This window comes from Andrena cerasifolii, chromosome 2 (genome assembly GCF_050908995.1).
Source record: "Andrena cerasifolii isolate SP2316 chromosome 2, iyAndCera1_principal, whole genome shotgun sequence".
In the NCBI taxonomy this organism is placed as follows: Eukaryota; Metazoa; Arthropoda; class Insecta; order Hymenoptera; family Andrenidae; genus Andrena; species Andrena cerasifolii.
In genome coordinates, this window is record NC_135119.1 from 27,413,260 (window position 1) to 27,431,203 (window position 17,944).

The 17,944-nt window shown below is 45.3% G+C and overlaps 3 protein-coding genes across 8 annotated transcripts in view; 1 reads left to right on the forward strand and 2 right to left on the reverse strand.

Annotated features, from left to right (window-relative positions):
• Window positions 1-12,298, reverse strand: part of Spg (dedicator of cytokinesis spg) — a 55,293-nt gene extending 42,995 nt beyond the window's left edge. For 3 of the 5 annotated variants that reach the window (XM_076807250.1, XM_076807251.1, XM_076807249.1), the window contains exons 1-4: window positions 12,054-12,298; window positions 1,271-1,354; window positions 655-905; window positions 380-528 (exon numbers count right to left, since the gene is read on the reverse strand). In XM_076807250.1, coding sequence (XP_076663365.1) covers window positions 380-528; window positions 655-905; window positions 1,271-1,354; window positions 12,054-12,090 — 521 coding nt within the window. In that variant the 5' untranslated portion in view covers window positions 12,091-12,298. The remainder of the gene's footprint in view (window positions 1-379; window positions 529-654; window positions 906-1,270; window positions 1,355-12,053) is intronic. The other 2 variants (XM_076807253.1, XM_076807252.1) reach the window with 1 other exon arrangement.
• A 557-nt stretch (window positions 12,299-12,855) lies between these two features.
• On the reverse strand, window positions 12,856-15,529 carry LOC143366110 (dihydrolipoyl dehydrogenase, mitochondrial). The gene is made up of 7 exons (XM_076806896.1): window positions 15,339-15,529; window positions 14,677-14,962; window positions 14,241-14,607; window positions 13,827-14,171; window positions 13,663-13,754; window positions 13,257-13,582; window positions 12,856-13,173 (listed from the first exon to the last, which is right to left on the reverse strand). The coding sequence occupies exons 1-7, from the start codon at window positions 15,381-15,383 to the stop codon at window positions 13,108-13,110; spliced, it is 1,527 nt and encodes a 508-aa protein (XP_076663011.1). The 5' UTR covers window positions 15,384-15,529; the 3' UTR covers window positions 12,856-13,107.
• A 1,274-nt stretch (window positions 15,530-16,803) lies between these two features.
• The window catches only part of LOC143366114 (uncharacterized), a 35,734-nt gene continuing 34,593 nt past the window's right edge, over window positions 16,804-17,944 (forward strand). The window contains exon 1 of one of the 2 annotated variants that reach the window (XM_076806902.1): window positions 16,804-17,739. In XM_076806902.1, coding sequence (XP_076663017.1) covers window positions 17,356-17,739 — 384 coding nt within the window. In that variant the 5' untranslated portion in view covers window positions 16,804-17,355. The remainder of the gene's footprint in view (window positions 17,740-17,944) is intronic. The other variant, XM_076806903.1, reaches the window with a different exon arrangement.

Genomic DNA, 17,944 nt, shown 5'->3' on the forward strand with positions numbered 1-17,944 from the left:
TCGAATATTTATGTAGTTCCAGTGTTGAGTACTCAAGTATTTAACTACTCATAACATTCTCCACCTCGCGTCACATATTCATGACTCATTGATTCTAATAGCAAATCAAAGTCACGCACACCAAACAGCGACAACGTCCCATTCCACATCGACTAACTAGCGAAAATCATTTCAGAATTAGACCAGCAATCTCTCCCGTGCTATTTCTCAGCAGATTACACTGGAAGCAACGACAGTAGGAAGCTCGTAATCGTTCCATTATAGGCACACTGGTGGAGATCGATGAGACGTTGCATTATAATACTCTCAAATTTCGGCCTCTCGCTTCCAACAACCGCCAGCGTTATCCCTAGTAGTATCGTGGTCAATGCTGACTTACCGATTCCCCCAGTCCACCTTGTTGATGATCCTCAGCTTCAGCTCCCTCGTCTGATCGGTGGTGAGCGTGCCAGCTAAAAGTTGCCGTCTCCATTCCAGCAGCTCCCTCATCACCTTCTTCAGAGTGTCGAACTTGTAGTTCTCCCGATCCTGGACAGGTCCAAGGAACAGTGCACGCTCGAATTAGTTGCAAGATACGTACAGCAACTGCTTGAATATCGCTGTACGACTGGAAGCACGGTCTGACTTGGATTTCAGCCGCCCTTTTGCACTCACCACGTACAGCCTCTTCCAGATACCGCCCCATTCTCGGAGGACCAGGGTGACCTCTCGGACCACAGGATCTTCCAGGGGTATAACAGACTCGAACAGACCCTCGTTCTCGATCTTGCATGGCTTCAGGTGTATGTACGAGCTGGGGAAGATCCCCTTCACCGCGCGATTCTTCGTCGAAAAGCCCCTGTACCACCCTGCAACCAGCAACCGGTTCAGCACGCTTGCAACTTGGGTATCCTGGAAGCTTTTAACTGGGGCGGGCGAGTTACCTCGTCATGAATGTTTGATGATTATATAGGGTGTGAATAGGTAACGATCGCTAGTTCAACTGGTGAATTTATGCATGCAGGTCCCTGGGCAGTTATTACGTACATTTGCCGCAGAATGTACCTTGATATTATAAGGGAGGTTAATTGCTTTTACTGCTATGGATTCTGGCGAAGGAGATGGGATGTCAAGATGAATTCTGTGGATCCATTCGTGAAGATCAGGAATCATTATCTATCTTTAAGTAATAATTCTGTGCGAGTTGTATTTTTTATAGGAGAAAACGACTTGTTTTACTTTTAGTCCTATTAGGGGTGTTTTTGGTTGGGAAATTATTAAATCGCCTCACCTGCGCACTCCTCCAGGATCTGCACTGTCTCTCCGATCTCCAGGGGGAGACCATAGCGCGTGTCGCCTCGCCAGTTGTACACAGCTGTGGAAAGACACAATAGGATTGTTTTAGATTAACTGGGATACGACGTAGAGAGCCTTTCCGAGGCGTTCACTTTTGCAAGACCAGGAGATCAGAGATCTCTGCCTATCGAGCGTCGCATTAAGCCGGGTCCAGACCCGAATGCGTATACGCCAAGCAGGCTGAGCGCGCACGAATGACGCATGCGGAGGGGTCGAAAGTACCATTGTGTCTTTCTTCGCCAACTTCTGTGCTTAGCTTAGCCCACTCCGGAGTCGTAAAGATGGTGTGATTAGCTAAATAAACATACAGCTCAACCCTCCGAGTCATCCTGTTTACCAATACAGGGTGATTCTCCAGCGACGCCTATCAAAGAGGTGCCACCTGATACCCCATGGCGAGGACAACCCCCACAGTGCTTCACCGAATTTTATGGGTTTCGACCCTCGAAACGGTTGGAATACCATTAAAAAGTCAGATCTTTGCGAAAACGACGTCAATTGATTCCTTGTGTTTCGCCGATGAAACTAACACCAAGAACGACGTAATTCGGACCATAATGAAGGAAATTTCGTGAAAAATTGATTTATATCATTTCAAGCTGAATTCGTTAAAAATAGTTTCGTGTGATTTTTTAACACAACAGCGAGTCGATCAGGCTGTATGAATTAAGAACAATGCAGGGTGTAGCGAAGAAAAGAAAGACAAATTATTCAGTAAAATAGAGCTTTAAAGTCTATCATATGGTTATTGCATTATATTATTGAAAATATCATTTTTAGATTTTTGATTAACTGTTTATGGCAATATTAGCAATGGATTAAATTCACTCACATAGATCCATCCTTCGTGATTAAAAAAAAACACGCGAGTCCATACCTTCAATAATTTAGGTAATTAAAATTAATTTCTGTAGGCGGGTTTCGTAAAAAACACCGAAAGCAGGTAACTACCATATATTTCAATATTATGAAAATTCGAGACATCGAGGATTTTAGAAAAGTATCACATCTGCTTCTATCTTCCACGCTGAACGCATGCACTCCAAATTCCCTATGATGTGCGGAAGAAAACCGACAACGGCATTCGCGAGTCGGGTCGCATGCGCCGAGTCACCACGAATGACACGTCCACACTAGCATATGCGTTCACGCTCATCCATTCTTACGTAGAAGCATGCGGTCCTGGCTACCGTTTCACCCGTCCACATCAAAATATTCGTGCGCGCTCAGCCTGCTCAGCGTATACTCATTCAGGTCTGGACCCAGCTTTAGACGTGCAAATATTATGGTTCGCGGACCGCAGATGGCCCCCTGGCTGAGGAGGAAGTCCATTCTCCATGAATTTTTAAATAGGTACATGTACCAGCATGAAGGGAAATCTGAATGTTGGGGTTTTAGTCCGAACCACGGCGTAATGGCCTAAAAACTGTTTTACACACCATGTTAGTTTATCGTGCTCCAATGTATTTGCGAGACGACTATTATTAAATTATTAAGTACAGAATTTTTTACAATTACGAATAATATAACATTGTAGAAACCAGGTTTCGTAATTCTTATGTGTGGGAGCGACTGAAAAAACGGACCTCGGGGCGGTGAGACTAAAACCCACGCGACCTGCTGGCCAGGCGCCCAACCAACTCCACCAAAGTCGACCCTTACGGGTCTCTTATTCCCAGCTCACTTTTATGGGTATTCCTGATCCCATAATTTAGCAGAGTAATTTCAAAATCAGTAAGAGTTCGGAACTCTGGCATTCTTGTGAAGTTTAATGAAACCAGAATATAACGCTGATTGAAACTACAGTATCATACTCGGAGCGCAAAAGGTTAAGTACCTCGGTAGATCCTACAAATTTCATTAATTCTTTTTGATCGTCCGCCATATACAGTGCGTCCGTTTTTACTGGAAATGGTGGAGTATCTCGCAAAGAAGCAAACTGCAAACTCCGTAAGAGTCTGCATAATAATGAATAATAGTATATAGAGAGAAGTGGCGCACAAGTGAAAGAGGGATCGGACGTAGAAGAAGATGGGAAGAGGATCCCCAATGTGTCCTTTCGTGGACGTGTCAGGCCGCGATAAACGAACTCCAGGGCACCGGATACGCGTGACGATGCACGCGCGACGAGCCAGCTTCCGGTCCTCCTCCGACGGAGAAACGCACGCGAGACGCATCCGAATGAGCGGCCAGAGCCTCTCGGCCTCCGCGTTGGGAAACTTTCATCGAGCGTATTTACGTCCCATCGGCGGCGGCCGCGGAATGTGTGTTACGCGTTTATTCGCCCACTACCAATCAAACAGGACAATGCTCGTAGATACTCGGCGGGACGCTCGGTGATTTCGAGCTGCCTGTTTCTTCGCACGAGACACAATCACCTCGCATGCAACTTTTTAAAGAATTTGAAAACCATTTTTTAATTTTAAAGAATTTGCTGGACTTTTGGGAACTGGAGACGTCGGAATTTGAAAATCTGTGCTTGTGGAAATTTGGAATTTTTAAATTTTGAAAATTTGAATTTCTGTAGTTGTGTGAATTTGAAATTTTTGAATTTTTAAATGTTGCAAGTTTCAAATTTCCGTAGTTGTGGGAATTTTAAATTTTAGACTTTCAGAAATTCTGCAATTTTGTAAATTTTGGGGCACTAGACTAAAGCGAACTCAATTCCCAATATTCCACTCGACCTCCATTTCCATATCCATTCTTTTCCTACCGATTCATTCAGCTACTCAAGCGAAGCCCTCCCTCCTCCCAAATGGTAAATGACAGCAGAAAAAAGGTCCGAAGCTTCTTCCTTAAATTCTGCAATTCCCCCGGGCGGGGAAACGCCAAAGACACATGGGGCGAATTTTCCACCGCGATTCCCGGTCACGGGGGTGGAAAAAACGGGAATTTTTCGCTCACATCCCCCGCCGCTGACAGGATCGAACAAAGGGAGACGTCAGAACCTTCGCAAAGCCCCTACTGGTTTTCCCCACGCGAGTTTTCCCGGGGAATTAAATCGATAACTCCCTTTCTCCCTTGTAAAACGTTCGCGATGGGGGACCCGGTGGTCTCCTCGCGCGACGGGCAAGAGAATCCACGGTTTTCTCCCTCTGTTTCGTTTCAGGCTCTCTCCATAGTGTTCACCGCTTCGTCGGGGTGCTCCATAAATCGAGGACACCCCCTATGGAAAGCCGAAAATTGGACGGCTGCATGGATTCCAGGGACCTTTCTCGTCACAATAATCAATATTCTTGCGTGTCTACTGTGTCCCATTTCGAACTAAGAATGAACGCGAGGATTAGACTTAACCTACTTCCAAGTGCTTGTAATATTTGAAAACTGGGGGAGGACTTGGGGTCAGCTTCATATGAATTTTTTTTCTTCATCTATAAATCTACTGGGATCAATAATAAAACACCCTCTTTAATAGCCAAACTCGTCATCCACAAATAGCGTTTGCTCGTGGAGATCCAAGGAACACATTCTACTCGCTATATACCAAATTTGCTGCATATTGAGAGGGTTCTGTGTCGAGGAGATCCTCGAGACTCCCTGCGGCATCGCCAATAAGCTTCCCGACTTCAGAAATTTGGCAACGACTGGATCGAACGTGGCGAGCGGACCGTGAACTCGGACACAATTTCTGAAAACGGGGGAAAGGTGGACAGAGAGCACAAAAGTAGATCCGTATCGAAGGAAAGAAGAAAGGACATCATACACGTCGCAAAGAATTGTTCCACCCGCTTCGAGCCTTCAACGCGGTACGTATCCCCTCCGCGCGCCGTCAATCCAGAGGGGAGGGGAGGGGGCGCTCCGCCCCAGAGGAAACGCTGCGCGCTCTAATTGGCTGAAACTTCAATATCCTTTTACGAGCAAACGGTTCGTTTGCGAAGTACGGTTCTTTCTGAAGATTTCACCTTCTCGTCGAGTAGAATGCGTAGAAATCACAGAGAAGGGTTATGGATGAAGATGGAGGCCTTGTTGAAGGAGAAAAGAATGGAAGAGGTAAAAGAGGATAGTGGAAAGAGGATGAGAGACGTTCGGATAAAAGGCAAAGAAGCTCGTAAAAATGGATTGCGGGGAATAAGAGGACGAAAGAAAGGCAAAGAGCATTACGGAAGGCGAGCGCGTGCGTGCGCGCATAAATGAATAAGTAAACGAGATCTACGGCTGATACCGCGGTAATTGACCGTGGCTTGTTCGACTTTCCTCGACGTACAATGTTGCATGATCGAGATAAGGGCGTGTAAAGGCGCATTCCCCGCCCTTTCTGCAAAATACAATTACATAATCGAGCCTGCTTATCCGAGCTGCAGTGGGTCACGCGAGGGCTTTCGTAGATTCGCGCATAAATTTGAATGGAATTACTTTAGAACGATTATTCCAGTAGCTAATTATTTCAAGCGATAAGAAGCTAAAATTTCGTCACTGAAATAGGTACATCTACATACATATGTAGACTCTATTTTCAATCAAATTGCAGACTTCTCGTGAGACAATTATTTCATTATTTTAGATATTATTTTTTAATTATTTGGTCATCAGTTTCATGAAATTAGACTCTCATTTTTTTTTTTTAATTTTGGCACTTGCAATGTTTTCTGCAAGGACTCTTCAAGTCGCTATTACAAATTTCGCTTTCCTCGTTTCATTTCGAGCGATATACACCCAAAATCAATTTTAGCGTCCATTCCGTGGGCTATCCACGTAGGAATGAATCGATTCGTCGAAGACGACGAGGAACACAATATTCGTGAGTTTCAGATAGCCCTGTAGACGGGAGCAGCGGATCCAGCCGCGTGAAAATGCTTTGGTAGCGCGGGAGGGGAAACCCGACTGGAGGGTCGCAGCGCCTAGGGGCGGCCGTGGGGCACAGAATCGGGGTTGGACCCCGAAGAAACCGTAAACAATGACATCTGAAATCATCCTGCCGCCTGCTAGCGATCGAATGTCACCCTCTCCCTTCAAGTCCTCGAAGCACGATGCAGGGGCGAGGTGTTCTATCTTGCGATTGCTTTCCTTTCTCCATCTGGAGTTTCACAGAAATATTCCATCAAACTGTTAACTGGGCCACATCAGTGCCACAAAGTTCTTTATCAATCTCTACATCACTAAACTACCCCGCGAGTGACGTTTTTACTAAACAATACGATTTTAAAATAAAATACAAGTAGTTCCAAAAAGTAGCTTAAGAGATAAAAAAAACAGTAAGAAATGAAATGTTTTTTATTCGGCACAATAGAGACTCATATTATGAGCCCGACGTATTGCTTTCTTACATTTCATGCAAAAGATGGTTGTCATTTTCATTGACTTATTAGGTGGACACAAAGCGCATTATTTTATTTTCTAACGATTTCTAGGAATCGTCGATTTGTTGTAATTTTTACGATAGTTTAGTAATCTAGGGTTAAATAAGACTAGGGGAGGGGGGGTCAACTTATTCTGTCCACGTCTGTAGATAGGTTCTCAGAATATAATGAAAAATGAGAGGAAAAAATTTCACTGAAATTGGGCCATTTGGTAATTTGGTTAATTAGGGATCGCGTGATATCGCGTGAGCCATCGTTGAGGTGTCAATTTATTATTCAACTGCGACGAGTTACCTCGGTTGACGCAGTACTGAAGCACTTTCGGCTGATGAGTACAGTTTTCCCTCGTTGGCAGGTCAACAGCGTTGGATCTTATAATTCAACCACGATGCTCTCAAAGTGCCTGAGATTCATCGTTGCAGCGTGCAAGTGCAATCAGCTCGCAATCGATAAGTCGGAGGATAGATGAGAGGGGAAGGAGTACCGCAAAAGTGGAAAGCAATCGAGGGAAGTGCGTCTGCTCCGGAGCATTCTTAAAGCTCGTGTATTTCAGATCCGAGTGGCATCGTGAACGCGTGGGAGGAAAGTCGAGATAACAGTGCCAGGCTTTCCGAGATTTTCCGGGGCGATAGCCCCGACGCTGGGCTAGGCGCTCCATTTCCCTGGTCGATCGAGGCGGGCTGAATTTTTCACAGAAACTGGTCGAACGCTGGTTTACGTCAAACAGGATTTAGTAGCCGACATCTGAACGGTTTAACCAAGGAAAGTATTAATTTTATTGAAATTCCTTCGGGGGATAAAACTTGAATCTGATAATTTACACTCGGTTCGGGAACTTCAGTGCGAAGTTTCGGTAGAAAAGCTCGACTTGGGCAGTGGAGCAGCGGTAATTCGAAATATGGCGGCTGAACACGATGCAACTATTGGGAACTCGGATTAAGCGAACTTCGGATTAGCGGGACTCTGTCGTGGGGTCTGTGTATACTGATATAGTGTATACTAGAGGGAAACTCTAATTGATTCTGTTTCTCGCAAGTTCTCGCATTCCTGATGATCTCTATATAGGTACACTTGCGTTAATAAATATTAGAACACCTATGTGTGGAATTTATTGTGAAAAAGAATGCAAATTTATTGAAGAATTCTAATAAATTCTACTTTATTTAGTATTTTAAATTAGAAGCAGTAAAAATTATTTTATATTTTAAATTAAAAGCAGTGGAATATATTCAAGCTATATCAAATATCATATTAATGTGGAAAAAATACAGCAGGTATCCTAATACTTATGGACTGCAGTATATGTATACAAGTTTGGTCCTTGGTTCAAACATATTGAGTGTCTAAGGCAGGGCACTTCCCCCATTTTTTCTTTATCTGTTTATCTTTACACTCTCTTACACAGTTTGAGTCCCCAAATAGTGATAAACCTTGGATATAATCTTAAGTAAAGAAGAATTACTATTGTGAGAATATTCGAATCTCCTTTAACCCTTATACAGAATTTATAAACTTACACAGATAAATAAAACTCTGTCAAATTGGCCCAATATCAAATATCTACAAGAAACGAGCATACATAAATACAACTCAGTTCATTCAATTATTACGGTTTAACGTTTTAAGAACTTCTTAAATTTCTCCGATAAAAAAATTGAATAATATATTATTATTGATTATTGGCGGTTATTAGTTATTTAAAGATACAAAAGAATTTTAGTCTAAATAATAAATTAGTAAAGCAGGAATGAGGATTTGTGACTCGATTTTGGGTGAAAACGAACCAATTCCCGTACAAGGGTTAACCCTTCGTGGTCACACCTTCTTATAATCAGAAATTGGTCACACGGGGTTCACAAAGCGATTTTTATGGTAAAATTCCTCAAAAGTCAAATTTTTAAATTTTAATATCAAGGTCTAAAAATTTACAGAAATTTGCCTGGGGTGCGATACATCCCGTGTGACCACGAAGAGTTAAATAACAATGATATGGATATTTAACAATCAGTGTACTACAGAAGCTGGTACACCTCAAAAACTAACCTTCTACGACTTCCTCTTTATCCCTACCTCTAACTGTGACAAATTCTCTAATCAACTTCCCAGCTCCAAAAACGTCTAAAATCTCTGAGAAAGATTCCTTGCATAGTCATAGAAAAACAAAAAAGTTCAATCGCACGAACAAAGTCGAGCGTACACGTAATCAGGAAAATCGTTAAGAATTCCAAGGTCGAGTTACTTACTGACGGTTCATTCCGCGAGAGAGACGCACGTCGGACGAAAGTGATCGGGCGGAAGGAAAAAATGGGAGGACGGTACGATTCCAGCGTCCTTGGAGATAATTCGCAAGAACTTGCCGGGCAACGCAATTATCAGGACGGTCGGTGCGCGTCCGCGATAAGGAATTCGATTTTATGCTTGCCTGGTGAGATTCGATCGATCGACGATGCGCCAGAATGTCGAATCGAAGTTGACGAATGGGAGTCGTTGCCTGAAGTTCGGAAACGGGGCCATAAAAACCGTCACGGTAATCGTTTTTATTAGTAACACGACCATTTCTACTAAACCTAATCCTGAAGCAAGGTGCTTTGTGAAAAAAGCAGTGATTATAAGTGAAAAAGTAAGTGTGAAATCAAATTCGGAATATAATAAATATAAAATTCATGAAATAACAGAATTGTACGACTAAATGTGGCGCGACAGCGAATCAACTGAATCCTTACAAAAAAATAAATCAAACGCGTGGAATGATTTTTTTTTCGATAGGACCTCCGTTTTTGAGAAAATGGATTTGAAGGTGGAAGCGATTCATAAAGTAGTGCGCGCATATATATTCAATACAGACTTCCAAGCTCGAGCTTCTAAAAAATGACAGGGCTTCCAATTTTAATAAGAAGAAACGTTTCGAGCCTGCAATCTGATACCAGCAGCTATCATTCAGTTTACATTCCAAGGTGCAGCTTGCGTCAGGTCGATCGAATCGAGCGATCGTCGTGACGCAGGCCACGATCAGAAACACCGTGCCGACCGCGAAAGAAAGATGGTTGTGACGCAAGGACTTTGGTCGAGAGGCTGTCTCATCGCGAGACAAAGGCTATTAGCTTGGACGGTGCAACTGCCGTGAAAATTGTGGGCATGGACTCTAAACTAGGCCACGACACCAGTGGCAGAAGATTGAAATTAAAATCGACCGAAAGGTCCGTTGCACCATACGTCCATCTTGAATCTTAACACCACTTTAAAGAGGAATTTAAGTTTCACTTTGAGTATACCGAAACACTGAGCAGTGCACAAATTTAAGTCGAGAAGGGACAAGTGGTATTACCAAGAAAACTGTAAGGTCTTTTATACAGATGGCCGTCGCAGGTTCCCCAATGATAATTGCAGCTCCGAGACAACGAGGAAGATAAGAGTGGGCATGTCGCTGACGAAACGCTGCAACTTCGAGGAACTCACAGTCGCGGCACAGAAACGGTGTAGATACGTTTCACCAGCCAATCGCGATTCCCGCGCTCCTGATCGGTGAAAGAAACAACACGCGGGAACACCGGCGTGTAGATAACAGCGGAGATTGATAGATTGAAAGATTATGGTTTATTCGTGTCGCGGACTCTAGTCCCTATTGTCGAAATAGCTTTACTGACTATCTCCAGCACGATCTCCGCCGGTATTTTGGGCGCTTGAGTATCGGCCGAGAAGCCTACACGATTCGTCATATTTTACGATAGAATTTATTCTGACGAGGGTTTCTGTAAAGAGCTGCATCAGCGATGGAACGTGTTCGATCAGGAAAAAATCGCGGTGACCACGCTATATTTGTAACAAAGACGCAGGAATGCAACGACACGAGCATTTAATCGCGAGAAAGTAATACAGAAGCGTTCATCGCGCACTTTATTGTGTGACAAACTCCGAGCTCAGCGCGCTTAATGGCTCTTAACATTGCTATCTCTTTTTCCATCCCGTTCCGGTTCAGGGGTCGGGATTGCGCCCAACTTGGAGCGCCGAGAGCATTTCCGCTTAATTCAATTGCCTTTTTACATTCAATTCGCACGCCTATCCTCATTTGGGTGACAGAATGACTGGAAAATCCAGAACGAAGGTAGAATGTCGAATATAGTAGATAGAAAAGGTATAGCGAGGTCGTAGACTAAGAAGAGATCGAAGGGACATTTTTCAAGACCCAATATGGTGACTGACTGAAGCTTCGAGTACTAATTTCATATTTCTGCCGATTCGTTGCGCAGACGCTCGAGGAACATGTCCATTTTAACTAGCATAACGAATTACCAGTGCGAGCATGCTGCCGCCAACTAAGGAAAACAATGTCAAAGCAATCAGTCTTGTCAAAGATGTGACATCCCCGTCCGGTAAACAGCGACGGTGGGGCGTCGAGAATGCCCAGATTGTCATAGCCAGCAGACGTGCAGACGAAACAAAATTAAACGTCCGTACAACTGACGGATGCCTCGCTGCTAGCAACGCTGTACGCTCAAAATCATTAGCATCAGCTGACCACTGAAACCAACTCCCTAATCGAATAACGTAAAAATTACTGCGTGGCTGAACGCGCAGATAAAACGATTCTTCCATCCGACTCCTGAAGCCTTGTACAGCTCGCCACGCTTCCCTATACGCGCATCGATACCGAGGGACATTCGAGGGTGGTGGAGGATCAAAAGTATCCCAACTAGTAAGAGCATAATCAGCTGCTAAACTCAGTAGAGCATGTTTCAAGCCCCTATATAATTAAACTTAGCAGAACTCGACTTAACAGAAACGTGAGAAGTTAACGACCCGAAGTCCACTCGATCGTTTAACGTACCACCTCGCTATACCTATTCCAGCTACCATACAAGAGCGGTCACGTGACAGTGTCGCACAGTGTTCCTTCTTAATTCCGTGATATACGCCGGGGGAGGGGCACAGTAATGCGGGCAGGATCAACAAGCACAAGATGAGACGCTAATGCGGCGAGTCGGCACGGAGCGTTCTCTTTTTATGGGCCTCGGTGCTCGCATACACGATCAATGCATGAATGGCAGAGCGGCGACACACGCGCGCAGGAATAGCGGCACACGTACACGCGCACGCAGAGGCACGGCGCGGCGAGGACGTATCTGGCGGGCAGCATCGTGGCACGGAGCGTACCGAAACGGCGTGCAGCCGACACGTCTCGAGACGCTCGTTAAAATCGTTGACACAGGAGTTTCCGGTGCACGGGGACCACCCGTGCCCCGGCGATCGTTAGCGCGACGCCGTTCTGTCAAGGGGGGAATCATCGAGATCTCCCTCCGAGGGACTCGGACGTCTCGCGAGGACGAGACGGGTGGTTTGACAGATCCGATGTCGGCGCGTGTTAATCGGCGAAGAAATGAAACGTAGGAGCAAAGGAGCTGACGAACGCCTACGAGAACTCACCGACACCGTATTTCGTCGTTTTCGTGGTCGTCCACATCTCAGGGAGGGGGGCCTCGACGACGGCGCTACATGCCTCGCCAAACGACCGCGAACCACTCTCACAGTATATCACGAGAAATTGGAAAACACAAACATTAGGTGTGTTGGACCGCACAAGTGCCACCCTTGCGGCACTCTTTCTCTCTCTGCGCGGCGAGAGCAACGTTGCCGATGGCCGCGACCAGCCGCGGCCGACTGTCGGCAACGCTGCTGCTTCTGCGCCGGTCACGTGCTGTGCAGGGGTGTATTTTGGTGGGGAATGGAGCTGCGTTGGATTCGTGATTATAGAAATTTGTTTTTTGGCATTCTTTCTTATTATACCTTCGAGGCAATGAGGAGATTTTCTTTGTTTCGCTGTTTGAGAAAGAAAACATTGCGGATTGGGCTCTTGATGGGAATGAATGGTATAGGTACAGGGGGAGTTTAATTGTTTGCTGTAACGAAGTAGTCACGATAGCTTTTGCAGATGGAATTATAGAACTGAATTGGTGGGGATATGTGAAGAGATGTATAATTTATTTTGAAGTACGTGGGTAATTTTTGAAGCTTTGGCTATTTAAAACGCGCAGGTTTGCCTCTGGGGGCGGAGCGTTACCCCCACTTTGCGGCACTTTGTGACGTGTGGAAAAGAAATTTTAAATTCTTACGGTCGTACGTCAACCCACTTACGAAATGGAGTAAAGGAATTTTGATGAATATTGTTCGTAAGAAACTTGTCTCCTCAAGTTGAAGATCATTTTAGTAAAGCGCCAGAAGCTACGCGGGTGTGTGTTGATAATTTATTTATAATAAATACAATAGCCGACAAACACAGGTATACCTAATATAAAAGAAGCGATATTTTCATAAATTGTTTTAGACTTTTATTTACAATGTTGTCTCCTTATGCGATTAAGCGACGATGAAATCTATGCGCTGAAATCTGTGGCGCAAAGTGTCGCTAGGACGTAGACTAGATCGAAGCTACGGCGAGTCAAAGTACACAGTGTTTTCCATGATTTTTAACTGATGATAATTAGAAGTTGACGGGCTTTCCGAAGTACGCGGCCAGATTGGCTTCTTTCAGAGCTTCGGCGCATGTCTGTTAAAATAAGAAAGAGAATCATGTGTCGCTCTTAGGGATCGCTTACTCGACGCTCCATCCAACTTCTTTCGAATACTTACGGGATGCGCGTGACACGTTCTCGCGACATCTTCTGCACTCGCTCCGTATTCCATAGCGAGGACAGCTTCGTTGATGAGCTCACCAGCCACCGAGCCGACGATGTGGGTGCCTAATATTTTATCCGTACTGCTGTCGGCTAAAACCTTGACGAAACCATCCGTGTCCATATTCGTCTTTGATCTGGAATTGGCCAGATGTGGGAATTTGCCAACTTTGTAGTCGATACCCTCCTTCTTCAGGTCCTCCTCCGTCTTGCCGACCCAACCGACCTCGGGGTGTGTGTAGATTACGCTGGGCACGCAATTGTAGTCGATATGGACGGCACCTGGGAGAAAATCACCAGCACACTGGATGCGATGCTTTCTACGATACGAATGAAAAATTACGTTATGTATTTTATCCTACCGCCAGCAATGCCTTCGATTGTAATGATGCCTTCCTCCTCGGCCTTATGAGCCAGCATTGGCCCATGGATGCAATCACCAATGGCAAATATCCTGCGGAAATATAATTTAACCATCAGTACCACGGAAACAATCGCAAGATTTTATAACGTAGCTCACACTCACGAAGGTACGACTGTTTGGAATCTATTGTTCACAGGAATCCTGCCTTTCTCGTCCCTCTCAATCCCCATGTCTTCTAGTCCCAGATTAACCGTGTACGGCCTTCTACCAATGCAGACTAAAAGTACGTCACACACCAGGTCTTCCTTCTTGCTGGGATCTTTCGCATCCTCGATGGAAACAACAACTTCGCTGCCGACTTTCTTGGCAGCTGTGACTTTCGTTCCCATTTTGAAATTCATCCCTTGTTTAGCCAGAATTTTCTGTAACGTTTGACTAACTTCGCCATCGATACCTAGTCCGCCGATATTTGGCATGAACTCAATTGCAGTTACTTCGGCGCCTAACCTGTAGCAAGGGATAGCTATTAGAATTAAAGGTGTCGTGGAAGCAGTCGAGTATCGACAAAAGGACTACCTTTGCCACACGGAGCCCAATTCCGTGCCAATAACCCCAGCGCCGATTACTATAAGTCTCTTAGGTACTGCGCTCAGTGACAGAACACCGGTAGAAGAAACGATTTGTTTCTCGTCGATGTCTATGCCAGGGAATGGACTGACTTCGCTGCCAGTCGCGATCACGATGTTCTTAGTGTTAATCGTGCTCGACACTGAGCCATCAGGCTTGAGCGCGGTCACTTGATTCGGACCAGTAATTTTGCCGTGGCCCTTGACCAACTCTACCTTATTCTTCTTAAACAGACCTGCTATACCACCTGTCAATGCCTTCACTACGCTGACTTTTTGCCCCATTAGCTTATCGAGATTGAGTCTGACGTTATCGACTGGAATTAGAAAAGTAAAATGAACAGAGAGCAATTTGATAACAATAAAGCTCCGGAACGTAGGCATACCTGAGATACCACGACTATCTAAATTCCCGCTATGCGCCAGGTGATAGAAATGTGAATTGTTTAAGAGAGATTTCGACGGGATACATCCAACATTGAGGCAGGTGCCACCTAACGTCTCTTCCTTCTCTACGCAAACAGTTTTCATACCCAATTGAGCGGCTTTGATCGACGCCACGTAGCCACCAGGCCCGCTGCCTATTATTACGATGTCCGCCTCTAACGCGCTGGTGTACCTGCGCTGCTGTGCAGCTGTCAAGCCAGGTAAGACTCGCTTGACGCATGTTGGCTGAGGAGAGGCAAGAAAGAAGGGGATACTTGTTACTCGGGGATTAACTGAATCATACTCTGCGATGTGTCAGTGGTATGAATGCACCTGGGGGAAAATGTAGGTGACATAACCAATGAGGTAAGAGGAGTGTGCATTTACATGTAACATTGAATTCAAGGGGCTATTTTAATGGTCCGAGAAGCTCGGTTGAGCAGTTCGTGTGAACAGGGGATCGATGGCGATAATGGTCCATTGAGGAATTCGAAATAGCGTGCAGCAAGTTCGTCTGTCCTTCACAATGTTACGAAATAGACTCCAAATGAATGGTGCGATACGTGACCGTGGTGCGCCAAGGAGGACGTTTATTACTGTGTAGTTCTCTTGGGAAACTTACTCTCACAGAGGTGGTCACCAAGTTCCAAAAACTAGCTTGCATCATGACTTTTGATGTACCTTAGTTTCCGATATAAAGGGGATCAAAAAGGGAACGAGTCCACGGCAGTGTTAGAGCGAGCACTACCGGTTATTTCAATATCGTCCGACTCGTCTGAGCTTGATAGTTCGATATATCGTCAGCTACGTGCTTCCAGTGGCCCGCTGCTCGATGGCGCTGGCAAGCTGTCGAAAAGGCCACTTTTGATTGGTCCGCCATTTTTCGTCTATTCTCTTGTTATGCAATGCAAAACTACATCTTAGAACATGTATGCTCTATAAGAACTACATACCTATTCAAATTCGCAGCTCTCCTCGTATGTACCACGGGCGAGGTGTAGAATAGATCTAACCACAACCAAGTGTAGAGGCGGTATTCTCGGTCGCTACTTATTCTTAAGCAAATGCTTAAGCATGCGGCATCCTCTACTAACCTAGTAGCTAGTAAAGGATGCCGCATGCTTAAGCATTTGCTTAAGAATAAGTAGCGACTGAGAATACCGCCATAGGATAGACCTATCACGCGATGTAATTTTGGGTCACACGCTCGGGGGGCTCGCGAGCCCCCTTACCATTTTCATGTCACACCCAATGTTATCGATTCAGTCTAAAATAAGATTACAATGCTACGAGTGGTAGGAATTCAAATTAAATCTTATCGGAAACATTTAAAAAAAAAATAAGATTACATACGGGTCGAATCTATAATCTCCTCCTTGAATAATTGTGGTCCCACAGGGGAACAACGTTATTTCATTAAATTCTTTATATTTAGTGGGATTAGTACCAGTGAATTCAGCATGTGCGGCAAACGATCATAGGCGTTCGATCAATATGGTTAATCTATACTCCACCATTTCCACACGCACGGTATAATAAGCATTAAAATCTTAAGACTACAGTAGTTAATCCGAAGTTCTATATCCTAAAGCCGTATATCTAGTTACAAAAATAGATAATTCAATATTACACGTTGAGCTACAAATCGCCTTACACCCAAATAATGTTGCGCAACCTTAACTGAAAAAACGTTGACGTACAATTTATAACAATTTCTAATCACGTGCCCATAGCAACCAATAAATATTTCCAATAAAAGAGTATTCCAACATAACGACATTCCCAACTTTCTCACACATTTCACAAACCGAATTAACGCAGGTGTACAACAAACGTACGCAAACCCCTACAACAATAAAAAAAAAGTCTGCCATCTCGCGGGCACACGGAAGAATGTCTGTCTACTCTTAACCTTCGAATCGATCGACGCACGAGCGGTTTAACTGTCGTCGATACGACGAAACCCTGTCCGGCGTTCTCTCTAACCTAACGAGTCGTCCCCCACGAAACAATTTTTATCCCCTGTGGAAAAGGGTTGGCGACTGCAGGAGCGAAAGGGACGAGGCACTGGGACGGAATCTCCTCTACGGTAAGCGGGACAAGGACGAAGGGAGCAGGTACGCTAGGGGTCGAGGAAGGAGGGCAACAGATGTCCTTCCGTATGACGCATGACTCGTTCGACCCTTAGCGCGATAGTATCGTTCGCGTCTCTCTACGCTGCGGAAGTGCGGTGCGTTGGGGAAACGAGGTTCAGTCTGTCGCCAGAAAATACGCTCTCTGGGAACCAGTCAACATCCACCGTGTCAACGAAACCGACGATAATCCACTGCTCCGAATTGAATCGATCTTACGAACCACATTTACCATTCCCTTCTTTCCCCATCGGGACCTTTCATACGTTCCCCGTAGCCCAACGAGTGTGCATACTGTATGTAATCTCATTTACGGTAGCCGGTCCGCGATTGGTCGAATTTGAACCGTCCGAGTGTACGGTACCCAACCTTCCGTTGTAACGTGAAGTAACGGCGGCGCAGCGTCGCGGGATGTTTGACGAAAACGCGGAACTGTGCAGTGACGTAGAATCTTGAGCCGCGATGAGGCGTTCGATCGATCCACGTTGAGACAGAAAGGGAAAGGAAATGTGCGAAGTAGCGAAGGGGCAGCGCAGAACGTTCCGGGACCAAGATCCGCCGAGGATATGCCAGAGGAGCGCGGATAGCTCGAAGGATGAGGTGGAGTTCTCCAAGTCGGCACCGAACTCGCAGGGGACCCCGCAGCGAGCGGCTACTTTGGAGAAATGCTACGGTGAGACAGAGTTCGTCGTGAAGGACCGGAAGAATCGGGGGAGGGAGAGGGGGGACTCTGCTGGGCTGGAAATTGGCTCGTCTGATTTCGCGAGAGGTGGTAGCGCTAAAGGATCCGATGCAGCTGGACAGCTCGACCTTCAGAGGAGAAGCACGGCCACGGAGAACTTCTTGAAGGAACTGGCTGATAAAGTGCCTTCGTCTGCGCGTCGCGACGAGGTACAGTGCACACTCTTCCTCCCCCTGTAGAATACATACGTAGATCACTGCGGCGTAGAATTCTGCTCCACCATTCTGCGACTGCGGTGGTTTATTACGTTTAGTTGTTTGTATGTACACTTGGCTGAAAAATATCGCTGCTGATGTTTCTCACGCCACAAAGTTGGCATCTGCTTTAACGCTTAATATTATTTAGATATGTGAT

Bases quoted from the DNA above. Each gene is read 5' to 3' on its own strand.
- LOC143366110 (XM_076806896.1), bottom strand. From the start codon at position 15,383: ATGATGCAAGCTAGTTTTTGGAACTTGGTGACCACCTCTGTGAGA. The intron at 13,755-13,826 runs GTGAGTGTGAGC...ATATTTCCGCAG, and splicing joins TTCCAAACAGTCGTACCTTC to GATATTTGCCATTGGTGATT. The intron at 13,583-13,662 runs GTAGGATAAAAT...ATTTTCTCCCAG, and splicing joins AATCGAAGGCATTGCTGGCG to GTGCCGTCCATATCGACTAC.